Source organism: Alosa sapidissima, chromosome 2 (assembly GCF_018492685.1).
Source record: "Alosa sapidissima isolate fAloSap1 chromosome 2, fAloSap1.pri, whole genome shotgun sequence".
Classification (NCBI taxonomy): domain Eukaryota; kingdom Metazoa; phylum Chordata; class Actinopteri; order Clupeiformes; family Clupeidae; genus Alosa; species Alosa sapidissima.
Window position 1 is genome coordinate 4,893,888 of NC_055958.1, and position 13,769 is coordinate 4,907,656.

Consider the following 13,769-nt stretch of genomic DNA (forward strand, 5'->3'; position numbering starts at 1 on the left):
CCTGAAGCTGAAGCAGTGTTCAAGGTGTACTACTACCAGTAAGACTCCCGTATAGAGCAGTAGGCTATTACATACAGGACTGCTTGTAAATTCTAGAGCAAAGAATGTGTGGCTTATGCAGGACAGGTTTTGGATTTTTGTGTCTTCCAGCAACACTCACCACACATACTACATTTGAATATGTATGATTTCATCACTTTCAATCAGAATCAGAAATATTTTATTGCCAGTTTTTTTCTTTTCCACACGAAAAAGAAAAGACAAGGAATTTCACTTGGTGAACTATCATCTCAATTGTCACAGTTGGAAATCAAACATCATGTAGGAATGGCATTCGAAGTCTTTTGAAATTACACATTCGACCATTCACCAACAGGCTACTCGGCGCGCCACTCCACAGGGTGTCACTGTTTTACTGGCACCAAGACCGAGCAGTTCAGTGTAGCCTATGTTTTGCAACAACATTGTGATGTAACGCCGCGCACGGGCTACATGCAACTACAGTGGCGGTTGCATCCAGTTAATGGTTGCAATTTTGTCTAGTGGGTAACACAATGTGGCATTTTTTGACGATAGCAATGGCCTTACTTGCCACAATGCTTGGTAGTGAGAGCTACACCATAAGAAACCCCGTCTCTTGGGCTGTTACGAACGATATCCTTGAAGAGGAGCTTGCAACCGCGTCAGACGAAGAGGTCGCACCAGCACTATTGGTGGATAATGTTGGGATTTGGAAACAGGCTTATCCACCGACCGTGTATGGTGAGAGAGCAGAAAACCCCCAGCCAAAACCCGAAAAAGATGTCACTCACGTTTCGTCGGCAGCCCGTGTGTTTTCATATAGAATGGAGGAGGTGACACCCCCAGCTAAACCACCTTCGCCCCCACCGCACGAGGAGACGGGGAAGACTGCTAGGTACATAGCACACTACAGTGACTGGGGACACCTCGCCACGATCTCCACGCAAGAAAAGGTAGCCTACAGCAGCTGCAACTGAGTCAGAAACCATGTGCGTCTAATTTGCAATACCGTAAATGCTTTTTCCTGATTCTAGGCCTGACAGAACAGAACTTTGCAAAGACAGAACGTTCTCTAACCCTAGCCAAACAAGAAGACTATTTTGTGCAGATATTACAACTAACACTAATGTAGGCCTAGCCTACTTTACATGTTTTCTGCATTTTCCGTGCCTCCCAAAGGTATTTTTTACCCAGGATAGAATGTATTTTATTTAAATAAAACTGTTTGTATTTACAGATCAAAGGCCTGCCATTTGGGAACATTTTTTCAATTAGTGACGGCCCCTTGGATAACAGCACAGGGGTTCCATACTTCTATGTCACACCAATGGACAACACAGTGTCAGATATAAGAAATTTCCCCTTTGCATCTCTCACATTCTCTGAGGCTGAAGGGGACTTTTGCAGGTGAGACAAGGAATTGAACAAGACAAAACATGTCAGACATGATAATTATAGTAGCCCATCTTAACACCACACACACAGGTTGCATTTTGTAGAAAGTTGTATCAAGTCTTTTTATTTACAAGAGATGACTCGAGTTGTCATGGTTTAAATAATGACCCCGAGATGCTAACGTAACAGTTTCGATTGCCTTCTGAATCTCTCGATACGCCGTTTCCTATGTAGACGTTAACGTTAGAGTGTTTTCAAGTTGGTAGTGGTGCTGTGCAGACTGGTGATTTTATCTAGTGTGCGTTGTTTGTAGGGAGATGGTGTACGACCCCGAGGATCCCAGGTGTGCCCGCCTCACCCTGACTGGCAGGATGGTGGAAGTGGAGCCAGAGGAGGTTGACTTTGCCAGAGAGGCCATGTTCTCCAGGTGTGTTATTGCAATGCAGGTGTTTGAGATTCATCCTGCATGTGTCCCAACTACGCAGCAGGTCTTAGTAAAGCATTACCTATGACAAGCAAAGACAAGGAGTCAACCATAGGTAAAGTAAATCGAGCCACATTTTTCATGCAATGCTTTGAGAAAGTCTGTACGCCAAAACCAGATCACTTAAGAAAGTCTGTACGCCAAAACCAGATCACTTAAGAAAGTCTGTACGCCAAAACCAGATCACTGTGCTTAGTGTGCTATAATGGGTCTTTCTTTTCTCTTCCTTAATTTCCTCTCTGCAGGCATCCTGTGATGAAGAAGTGGCCAGTGGGACACAAGTGGTTCTTCATGAAGCTGGCGATAGAACAAGTGTGGCTGCAGGATTGGATTGGCGGAGTGTCTATCATACCACTAGACGAGTACTTTAAGGCCTCTCCATTCTGATAACAACAATGGTGGGTGGGGGAGACTCAGATGGCCTCTTGTGCCTATGCCAGCAACATTATGGAGATTTTCAAGGAAAATGGTAATGGGTGGCAAATTACAGCCCCTCTTGTGTAAACCAGTTTGAAACACAAGGTACAAGGTGTTTTTTGCATAGCTGGACTAAATCGATGTTATGATTGTGAATGCCACTTATGTTGAACATACAGTACCTTACACATTGCAACATTTCACATAATACCAGTATTAGAGATTGTTTCACTGTATTAAAGAGTAATTTACAGACTATTTCTGTCACATGCTTCGGTCTTGGAGCATTGATTTCGGTCAGCTCAAAATCAAATTGAGCTATAAATTCATAGGCTTATTGATTGTCCACATTGGATGGCACAAAGACAGGTGATCAGGCCATCCTTAAAAATATTTTCGTTTGCCGTAACCCGACCGACCCTGTCAATTTAGAACCGACCCAAATATTTATTTTTTTCCCCTTTTAGTCCGACCGACTTGCCGGTTGTAAACTTGCGTTAATACCGACCGATTGTTTTTTTTTTACTCTAAACAACCAATACAAATGCAATAAAATAATAGTTCTTTTAGTAGGCCCAAGTATTGTGAATATAAATTACCTACATGCAAACGTGGCTCACTTAAAAAAAAACCTGTGGCGTCATCTCTACACCATTGGTTTTACGCATGTCACTTCGTTTCATTCACACAAACTGATAACGCTGTTACGAAGTTCTGGAAGAACTGTGGCCAGATCTTTTCTCATCCCTTCTCCCCCTAGTCTAGCGGTGACCGTGTCGGAGTATTGAAATTGGTTGTGGTCTATTCAGCATTTCTCAAAATATGGGTCCGCAACATGGAGACTGCTGGTCCGCGGAGTCGTGGAGTGAAATTAGGCCCGGTGCTTCATCTGATAATTTGCTGCGCAGTTGATCAAGAAACCGCGGATCGACGAAAAAAGAAAACAAACGTTTCTGCTATCGATGTCATTAAACATGGAGCCCTACAATTAAGTGGTGGTATGAGCATTCATTCAATGCGCGTCTGCGCGAGAGAAACTGAAACTAATCGATAACGTTGGTATCAAAGCTCCGCTTCAACCTGTTGGAAGGCTATTTATTTATTTAACGAAACTTAATAGAACGACGTTGTTTTTTGGAACTTCCTTAGAAACAGAGCAGAGACTGTATAATACACTGTATAGCATTGAGTATTGTATAGTCAAATTTCAATATAACGTGGCCAAGAGCTATTGTAGCCTTCTTTCTGGGTACATGAGCCCTATGACCCAAAAGTCTGCCATGACCGGGCCTCAGGTCAAAGACGTTTGAGAAAGGCTGGTCTATATAACCTGCATCAGAATGAGGTTTGCAATGGTGCGCCTGAAGGCACGGGTTGAAGACCCAGTCAGTTACGTCAAGATATGCACATTTGTGTAAATTCATTCCTAGGTAATCACCATGACCAAAATTGAACTTTTTTTTTTACTTTGAATCTTGAAAAAAAAAATATTGACCTACCTACCGACCCATTTTTAATTTTTTTTGGCTGTTACTGCAAACAAAAATATTTTTAAGGATGGCCTCATGGTGGCTGTCATCCTCAATATAGCCACAACATAGATCCCTTTTGCACTGCAGAAAGTCATTTCCGGTGAGAATTGTGACTGTTGGCTGGGATTTTCTGTTTTGTTGAATTCCACTAAATAAACACCATAGTGAATGTATTGAATTTAAGTTTGCCTTGAACAGTTCTTGTTGAATTGTTGCACTGAACTGAGTTTTATGTTTTGAAAAATAAACATGATAAATTACTTAAAACAGTATTTTCTACAGAAGTCTTTAGTGTGTCACTAGAGTGACTAAAGCCGCATATTCAACAAATGTTGAATACTTGAATTGGTTTGTTTCCTTTGAAACGAAATCATCCAAAAATCATGTCTACACAACACAGAACTTGAATTTCCCCTGGGGGTCAATAAAGTTATCTATCTATCTATCTATCTATCGGAACAAGACATTATTTATTTGGCTGATGCCTTTTATCCAAAGCGACTTACAGATGTCAATTAATTGCAGAGCCAGACTCCCTGGAGCGACTCAAGGTTAAGTGCCTTGCTCAAGGGCACAATGGTGGCAGCTGGGGATCAAACTCACAACTTTTATAAGCTATAGCATGCAAACCCGGCTCCTTATCCACTATACTACCATTGCTTCCATAAAGATGTGATATTATGATGACGTTATAATGCAAAGTATGTGAAACAAAATAAGCCAGGGCACCATATGGCAAAGAATGTAGGCTAACCAATAACTCATTGTATCAGAATGGTTCACTTGGACTGAATATTGTGATCAGTGACAATGAAGCTGACAATTCATAATAATCATGATTTTGTATTACAGACTGAAAAGCTACTGTAACATTTTATGTGGATTTCATTTTCAAATCGCACTGCATTGTTGACAATTGCATTGTCAATGTTGAATCAGGCATAGGCGACGTGATAGCCTACCAAAAAACGAACACAAGATGTCGCACTCTCACAGTCAATATCTTTCATGCTTCTAATGGAATTAAAGTAGGAGTAGTTTTTTTCAAGGGCCTACCAAAAGCAATGACGTGACCCGACTAGAATATGCGAACCACACTCGCACGCCTATAAGGCAAACTTTTCAAAGTGTTCATGAATCATTTGTTTATAGGGTAGCTGAAGACAAGTTACTTATTAAATACGATTAATTTACCGTTCACGCTGTTCAGGCCAACGTTAGATTAGCCTAATTATTGTCAGAGAAGAATAATTAAGGAGAGAAAAATGAAAACTGTAGGCCAGCCTACTGTTTCATCTAGGGCTATTATAGCCGCGACATGTGTTTTTACTGTATTCCCATTCGTTTTCTATAAAGTAGAAGAAATTAACTGGTGAGACAACTTTTTTTTTAATCTAATTAGTCTTGTGTCCCTATCAGGGGCACAAAGCTGCACTGCGTAATTGAACCATAGATTTCACCTAAGATACACAGTAGCCTACCCAATAGTGTAGCCTACTCCTCTGGGCGGCGATAGCGTGAAGGTTGATTGAGAGCTCACAAACCTAAAACTGTTTTGGGTGGCAGCAGGCAGTGGTGTCAAGTACTGGATGTGTACGAAAGCCACGCAATTCATCTGTAAAAGGAACGCTTTTTGGTGGCGTAAATGTGGAAACGGAAGAAAATTCCAAGATGCGAATGTAAGATTTTTCGAATGCCTTTCTAATCTCTCAATACGCCGTTTCGAATCTGTAAACGAATCTAGTTTCCCTTGTGCGACAGGTACTGACGTGAATAAGCCGCAGTTGCAAACCCAGTGGTATCATTGCTGTGTTTCATTAATTCTATGTAGCAGAATGAATTAATACCAACGAGCTAGACATCGTATCTTTCAAGTGTGGGTTAGAGCTTTAGAGGGGTTTCCTAGATCTGCGTAAATCAAACAGACAGCTAACGTTATCCTGCAGTGAGCCTATCAACCAGCTGCGATGATTATATCCTGGCTGGCTAGCAAGCAAGCTAAGTTAACGTTAATTGTAACACTAGTTAAAAGCTACAATGTTGAAAGGTAGACTAACCTTGACATAATTACCTTCGAAGACGACTTGAGAAGATTTCTATAGCGTTAGTTAGCGGATACATTAACTGGGGACCTCAATGTAGCTAGCCGTGTAGCTATCAAACTAACATCAATTACCAACGCTATTACTTATTTACTTGACGTTATAAAACATTACCTTGTGTTGATAGCCAGTTTACCATACATATTTAGTCAGTTTCTTCGTTATATGTTTGAACGTAACATCACCCCCGCTTTCCTTCTCATTACAGAACTCATCCGTAGAACATTACGGATGTGGAAGATTTGGCTGTCTCAAGGAGTAACGTTACAGAGTAAAAATCATGCCCTTATTATCACCACGCACGGAATTGTGAAATGCTTCACACAGCCTCGTGACTCGTGAAGAACCAATTTTCCCTACACTGTGGGAAACTAATGAGTTGGACATAACAAAACCGGAGACCCCCAACACCTTACCTGCCCCGTTGCCAGATGCTTGGCTAATGAACCATCCTATCAAGATTTCCAGGCAAACGTGACCAAGGCCGACAAGACCCGCGTAAAATCGGTGCAATGAGATGAGGCTCAGAAATGGAACGGTTGCCACTGCGATTATTTTCTTCACGTCTTTCCTTAGCCTATCTTGGTATACGGCGTGGCAGAATGGCAAAGGTAAGCCGCCCGTGACTGTCTGTTTTGATGTCTTGGAAGGATATTGTATACGAGTTGTAGCTAGCCTATATTCATGCTGACTACTTTGTCTGCATCAAAGAAATGTGTCCATCAGACTCTCATATGATGCCTGGAATGCCATGTTCACAGTAAACATTTTCTATTAATCTTAATAAGAAGCTCACTGTAGGGTAGTCTTAAATGTTACAATTCACCGATATTGTTGCAACATCACTTGTTTGATTGACAAATGTATTGCATTCCAGGAACTGTGGTTGAATGAATTCCTTTCAAGGATTGGATATTGGTAACAAGATAAATAGTCTACTGCACTGTACCATTATTTTGTAAATGTTATCAACCTGTAATCCATAGATGAAGGTTACAAATGTTTTTGGAATCTTAACATCTTCACAACTTCTTTGGAAAGAGCTTTGCTGATTAGACCCACCACTTAACATGTGGTTAATGGCCAGGCCCGGATAGGCTGCTCAGATTGGGGGGGCAAATAGAAATTTGGAGTGGGCACAATGAATACCCCCCCCCCCCCCTCAGTTTCTCCTACAAATGCCTTACTTTTCACCTTAAAACCCGTATCTAATAGCAAACATGACATATTACATAGAACTGTTAATCATAGACCTGATTTTAATATTTACAGATATCTAGGCTATATTTAACATTTATTTTCTATGTTGCCTGTTATGAAATCATGTATTGAACAATTAAAGCACAGTTCAGCTTTAAGAAACTCAAATAGTCTACATGCATGCTCAGCATTTTGTCATCATTAAGGCTACTTTGACAAACTCTTAGCCGGCTGATTTTAATATTTTACAGATATCTAGGCGATATTTGTAACATTTTATTTTGTATTTGGCCTGTTATGAAATCATGTATTGGACAATTTAAACACACTGTGAAACCTGAAGCCCAAAGTTGGAGACATGCATTTAGACATTGCTGCAGATGTAAAACCGGATTACTCTGGAATGGCTAACTGTACAGGGGAATGCTTTACACTTTTTTATTCGGTAAGGTCTGCTGTTTCTTCTAATATATGGTTTGTCATGTGTTCGGGAAAAATTTGTGAAGTATTCCACCGAGATGAATGGGTAGGGAGATGGGCGCAGAATGTAACATGATACATTAAAGTTACTTTTCTCGCGAACCGTTTACCACAACTTGCGGCTGATAGTATATTTTTACTACCATATTTCTCTTAAGAGTCAATCAGGACGATGCAAGATCAGGATCCAGGCTTTATTCTTTTCAATGAGGGGCCAGTGGCCCTCAAGGGAGAGAAGTACATGTTTGTTTCACCCCATCATGGATTTCACCAGATTCTCAGTGTTCTCTGACTTCTCTGACTACACAGAAACAGTCTACCAAATTTAAGTTACACACAAAGAGGAGTGACTTACTAGTATGAATATGCAAGGTAAAGGTGTGGTGTGTGGGGGATGTGGCCTTTTGGCCAGCTTCTATTGTCTTTTAATTAAAACTACCCCCTTTCCTGGGAAGTCCTTCAGAGGCCTGGACACATGCTGTTCTACAAACATTACCATTTCACACCTGGTGATAGGCAAAAGGCCTCTAGACAAGCTTTCATTGAATTCAAGGATAAACAAAGGATGCTTGCATACAGACCAAAGACCCACACAGGGTACACATGGGTACAAAAATCACAGATGACCATAAGAAGTATGCAGTATGTACATTTACAGAAATGAGGCTGATTCACAACACTTTCAAATCCCCCTTTTCAAGTCATAAAGACTTGAATCATTAAACTATTCACATAAAATATGAATCAGCTTATAACAAACAGAGGACTTTTAGGGTGTGGAAGGAAGTTACAGATCATGGGAGAATAAAAATAACAACAGTAGAAAGACTGACATCATCTACCATAGAAACAGCTAAGAAAATGCAACCAAAGCCAGTTTCCATTCTTCTTGTGGTGCACAATGCAATAGAATGAAATCACAGGTGGGTTGCTTTCATGTGGTGCACAATGTTTAGAATGTGTATGTGTGTGCAAAATGTGCTTAGGGCGGCACTTGGCTCTATTAATAGGGGGCGTTCCCCCACACCCTGTGTTCCTCTTCTTTTTCTTCAATCTTTCCTTCTCCAGTTAAAGTATACCAACAAAATAAAATTCTCTAATCTGAAGGTCAGGGTCGACTACCTGGAACCTTCGGATCCTTGCTGTTTTTGGGGGTTATTCTGCCCACAGCAGGTCCACTATTCTAAATTGATCCAATCTTTCTCGTGATGTTCTGACCAAGGTCCTTTTGTGGGATGGTACACAAGGCTTCCGAATGCTGCTCTCTCAGGAACACTGTGCTGCTGGGGTCTTCAGGGGTGGTGTTTGATATCAGATCAAAGAGCTGTCTCCCCTTTCCAGGGCGTGGAGGATGTATTCAGACAAAGCTGGGCATTCAGAGCTGTCAGTCCACTCGCCCCCTTTCTTGGGGTCCCTTCGGGAGACGGCCTGCTAGCCCAGTGGCCGTGGCTGAATGGAGCTATGGCCTTGAACTCAGGAAGCCGCCGCCAGCAATGCTAACGGCCATATCCAGCGAGAACCTCTCACGCACACACAGTGTTGCCATGTCAGTCTTGACTGGCGTGCCTTTCACACTTCCTCTCTCAATTACTGTTTGACTTTTTTATATCTGGTGAGGCCACCTAGCTTTGTTGGGCCACCTAGTTTTGTTGGGCCTGTCTTGTTGCTCTGACTTTGCATTCCCCCTGTCACTGATTTGCTTTGGGTGAATCGGTGGATCACTGAAAAGAGCTTGAAGTAAGTATCATCCAGAGAGTTGTGTTTAACAAGCTACATACTGTTGGTATTATGTGAGTATTTTACATTCAGAGTTTAGGCCTATATGTCTTAGTTGTGTAGTCACTGTTCTAATTTGTTTGCTGACGGGTTTCTTGTGTGTTTTGTCTGCGTACAGTAAAGTTTGAGCCAGCCAACTCTCTCTCTCTCTCAACTCTCTCTCTCTCTCTCTCTCTCTCTCTCTCTCAACTCTCTGAGTTTGGTTGCTTGTGCCCGTCTGTGTGTGTGATGCTAAAGAGGCGGCAGAGGACAGTCGATGCTCTGTGCCACAGCCATTGAGTAATCCTGTGGCCTCTCCTGTTGTGGCACTGGACAATAAGAGCACTGGGGGGGGGGGGGTAGGAAAGGGCCTGGGTTGAAAGCATCATTGACCATGAAGAGTGAATCTTTCTTGGAGCTGATCTCAAGTGGTGCCTAGGGAAACAAGGCTTTTAAATAGACCAGCGGCACAGTAATTCCCTTCACAATTATTTCAATTATTTTATATAGTCCAAGTAGTGTCCACCTGACCCAGGAGTAGGGATGCTCCAAACTCACGAGGTTGTTTCAAAAGAAAGCAGGAAATGTTTTTGTTTGGTTTCTCAAAGCGTTGGCTTTGTCCCATGGGTTCTCATGTGTGGTTGTGGTTCTCAGGGATGTGGTTTGCATTTAGATTAATTTCTAGTCTGGATTTGGCAGGAACTAATCTCTTTACCACAGAGAAACCTCATTATGATAAACCATGATGTCACTAACAGTAGTCGTCGCACCCTTGCCAACCTGGCTCTCATACTGTAGACTGGCAGATGTCTCAAACCTGACCACATGTCACATCTGCAATGTAAAGTATCAAGTGACTGTGTTGGATTTACTTTGTAAGACTATAAGATTAGACTGCTCCTTGTGGTGAGGTGCCTGGCAGATTGTCTCCTCACACTCTTTGGAAAGTATTGCTTGCATACCACTACAGTTGCCAGTGAGAGGGGGAGACGGCTACCGGTAATTTGTCCCCGGCGCCCTAACAAGACAGCCTCTTGAGCAGAGTCCAGAAAACAACAGTCTTGTCTTTTTGTGACACTGCAGCTCACTACGTTTTCTGTCTGTTGATTCGGGCAGAGCTTGCAGGGTGAGCAGCGTCAAATCCAGGCCAAACATTATTGAATACCTGCTGGTAGTGCTCCAAATGAGTCAATTTGAAAGGTTTCTTGCATTAGCAGTGCATACCTCAGCAACTCCCCCACTCTCTTACGCCCCTCTTCACTGTTGCTCTCTCCCCTTAACTCTGTCTGTATCAAGGCTCTTCTTAGTAATGCTCCCCCCACACACATACACACACATACACACAAACACCACAAACTCTCACAGACTCCCTGCACAATGGGCCAAAAATAGCTGGTGAGAGGCATGGGCAGGCCATCCGCTCTGGGAGAGTGGGAGAGGGAGTGAGAGAGGTGCTATGCTTTGCTCTCTGAGTGCGCCCCAGGAGGAGGAGGAGGTGGAGGAGGAGAGGAAATCAATAGCCCATTTATTTAAGTAGAGGAAGAGGGGGGAGGATGAACTTTGCGTGCATGGCTTGAGTGACCCAAGCCTGCTCTCTGCCAACAGAGTGGCTCCAGACGTAGGCAAACAATGCCAGGCAGGAAGACAACAAAAACCGAGAACGGGTATTTGTGAAGGGGAGGACGGCAGATGGAGATGTAGAAGTGCAAGGGTCCGGTCCACCCTGTTCTCAGGACGACAGTCGAAAGTGGCACCTTCCGCTGGCTCGCGCTGGACACAGCCCAAGCGGCTCGGAACAGGCCTCCAATTCAGCCAGCGTTCCCCTTGCTCGGCCATTAAGCCTGCATTCCGGCATTCTTCCTCCTTATTAGGCAGGAAAGCTGGACCATTGTCGCACCAGCGTTTGCTGGCCGCTGGCACACAGCTCTGGTCTGCTCTGCTCTCCCCACCCCTCTGTTCTCTCAGGCCCTCGACCCTCCTGTCTGTCTGTCTGCCTGCCTGCATACATGCCCAGGACCTGTCACATGGTGCTGCCTTTACAAATCACGCCCTATGGTTTGACACCTCTGTCTGACGCACTCTCAAGCTCGGTCTCTTCTTTCCTTCTCTGGTTCTTAATCTTATTTTTCTGCTCTTGCTCTCTACTCGCACCCTCCCCTTTTCTCCCAGCACTGCCACCACAGCCAGCACCCTCCAGCTGCTTGCATTTGCGCTGCTGTTTTTATTTCTGTTCCATAAGGCCCTGGGCATTGATGTGCTTTTTTTGGATGCTCCATTGTCCTGCACCTCTTGTGTGTGTGCTGTAGTGCCGTTCCAAGTGGTCTCAGCCCCCTGGGCTTTGATGTTCTGCGAACAGTGTGAGCGTGCAGGGAACAGCAGCTTGGAGCTAAGTGTTTTGCTGGCTCCGTTTTGGATTCATCTTTATTTTGTTCCCCTCCCTATTGTCTTTCTCTTCCTACCTCTTTGATCTTGCCTGATTTATATATATATATATTTATTTTGGTGGCATTCTCACTGCTCTTTTCTGGCATAATAAGATGCAGGTGGATGGCCGTTTGTGTGCGTTTGTGCCTCCATTTCAGTCATTCTGAAACTATGAAATCCTGCTGGCTCAGGGCCAACAATGAATTTCACTTAACCATAACGAGAATATGTCTCCATGATGACTCATCAGTTTGCAGGCCGAGCCGGGTACCAAGAAACCGTCCAAAAACAAAAGCTTGGAATTCACACCATTCACACCACACTGACACAAACAGATCCAGCTGGGAGGAAGGGGGTGGGGGGTGGGGACACACACATACATACAGCACAAACCGCACAAAAGCCTAGCCAGGACCTGGAGTCTCAGTGGTGGCAGGCCCCTTTTCCCCTTCCGTCAGCACTCTCAGCTGAAGCACGCCCCAGAGAAAGACTGCGAGATGGAGACAAAGAGGGGGAGACAGCAAGGGAGGGATATGGGATCAAAATTAATGGGGACTCTTGACTGGCTGGTGATTCCCTTGCCATCCTCAACAGCTACCTGGCCTGGCAGTGTGACAGTTGTGAGTTATTAGAGGGGGTGAACACAAGAGACCTGTCTGACACATCGTCTTGGGTAATGAGATGGGGTTAGCTGGCCCTGGAGATATTGGTGTGATTCTGGGAGGGCAGGGGAGAGAGCACAAAAGTGAGGACAGAAACTGAATAAGGTGGAAGATGGATGTCAGGTGCTACTGTAAAACTATATGATTTTCACACACTGGCACATGTGTGAAAGAGACACATAACAGTTTTGTACTGATATTTATCTCCTAACTTCCTACCACTGTATGGTCTTTGGCGATGTCAATTCCTGTCCTTGCTTCGCTGCTGTCATTTCTTGCGTGAGAAGCGGCGCTGTCTAACTTTGTCCTTGCCCTTCCCCTGACTCTAGTGCCAGTCTGATAAGCCCATAAATTGTCCATCTCCCTCCATCACTGTGCAATTCTCCTTCATAACCCCTCCTCCTCATGGATGGCAAATCCTTGTGGATTAAACTCTTGTCTTCTACCCTTGCCATCACTGCCTCTCTGTCTTGCTGGATGGATGGCTACATTGCAATATCACATGTGGCTTTAATGTAGGGTGACCAGATTTGGGTTTGTGAAAAAGAGGACCCTTTGGGGGGGGCCCAACGCTAACAGAAAAACACTGCCTCAAAAGACTATTTTAAACACTTGAAAGTTTTCCATGTGAAAAAACAATAATTACAATAAAAGAGAGCTCTATACGCGCAAGATATATTTGGATGGCAACCCATCTTTAATTAAGCTCTAAAACATCTCTGTTTTAGAGCTTAATAATCCTGACCTGTGAAAACAGTTGTGTTGATGGGGACTGATGTGGATATGTTGTCCATTTTCTTATATCTATTCAATCATGTCTGGTCTATTATTAGGCCTACCTCTTTTCAATCCATTATTATTAGATATTTTTTTGTAAAGAAATAGGCCTACATCTATCCCTTATGTTATGCCAACATATTTAATTCACCTGCATATAGGCTACAGTAGCCTAGATAGAGGATTATTGCTAGAAAGTTGCGAGGTCGGCAATCGTCCAGAGAAGGCCGCTCAGACAATGGCAGAAGTGTTCGTCATGATATATTTTTTACAGTCTATGGTTATGAGTTGGATGTTCCATCAAAATGTTTTTGGAGACGTAATGTTAAGGTTGAAAAACTCACCCTTCGCTGCCGTTCGATGCTTTGCTGAATATTGTGTAGCCTACCTGTAGGTCGGTCGTTGGCACCTTTATTTGCGACCGACATGTAAGTGCCTGCTTTGCAGGTCAGGCACTCAGCTTCATGTTGATATCGACCGAGACAAAAACATGGAAATGTACGTTTTAATTCGTCAGTGA

General features: G+C 43.4%; 2 protein-coding genes and 1 long non-coding RNA gene across 4 annotated transcripts in view; 2 read left to right on the forward strand and 1 right to left on the reverse strand.

The window, feature by feature from the left end:
* Window positions 1-229: 229 nt before the first annotated feature.
* On the forward strand, window positions 230-2,690 carry creg2 (cellular repressor of E1A-stimulated genes 2). Of its 2 annotated transcripts, XR_006025710.1 has the most exons (5): window positions 230-974; window positions 1,259-1,428; window positions 1,730-1,843; window positions 2,146-2,507; window positions 2,544-2,690. XR_006025710.1 is itself a non-coding variant. In XM_042074300.1 (4 exons), the coding sequence occupies exons 1-4, from the start codon at window positions 555-557 to the stop codon at window positions 2,285-2,287; spliced, it is 846 nt and encodes a 281-aa protein (XP_041930234.1). In that variant the 5' UTR covers window positions 230-554; the 3' UTR covers window positions 2,288-2,690. The 2 variants fall into 2 exon arrangements, 1 of the variants encoding a protein (XP_041930234.1); XM_042074300.1 differs by having other exon boundaries at window positions 2,146-2,690.
* Window positions 1,525-6,184, reverse strand: LOC121694547. The gene is made up of 2 exons (XR_006025806.1): window positions 6,066-6,184; window positions 1,525-1,922 (listed from the first exon to the last, which is right to left on the reverse strand). It is a non-coding gene; the product is annotated as an uncharacterized LOC121694547 (long non-coding RNA).
* A 245-nt stretch (window positions 6,185-6,429) lies between these two features.
* The window catches only part of mgat4a (alpha-1,3-mannosyl-glycoprotein 4-beta-N-acetylglucosaminyltransferase A), a 45,642-nt gene continuing 38,302 nt past the window's right edge, over window positions 6,430-13,769 (forward strand). Inside the window, exon 1 of the mRNA XM_042073785.1 lies at window positions 6,430-6,562. Coding sequence (XP_041929719.1) covers window positions 6,469-6,562 — 94 coding nt within the window. The 5' untranslated portion in view covers window positions 6,430-6,468. The remainder of the gene's footprint in view (window positions 6,563-13,769) is intronic.

What these genes read in the sequence shown, in the direction of transcription:
- creg2 (XM_042074300.1), top strand. Translation starts at nt 555, where the DNA reads ATGTGGCATTTTTTGACGATAGCAATGGCCTTACTTGCCACAATGCTT. An exon ending in CGATCTCCACGCAAGAAAAG is followed by an intron (nt 975 to 1,258) that starts GTAGCCTACAGC and finishes TTGTATTTACAG; the next exon opens with ATCAAAGGCCTGCCATTTGG. An exon ending in GCTGAAGGGGACTTTTGCAG is followed by an intron (nt 1,429 to 1,729) that starts GTGAGACAAGGA and finishes CGTTGTTTGTAG; the next exon opens with GGAGATGGTGTACGACCCCG.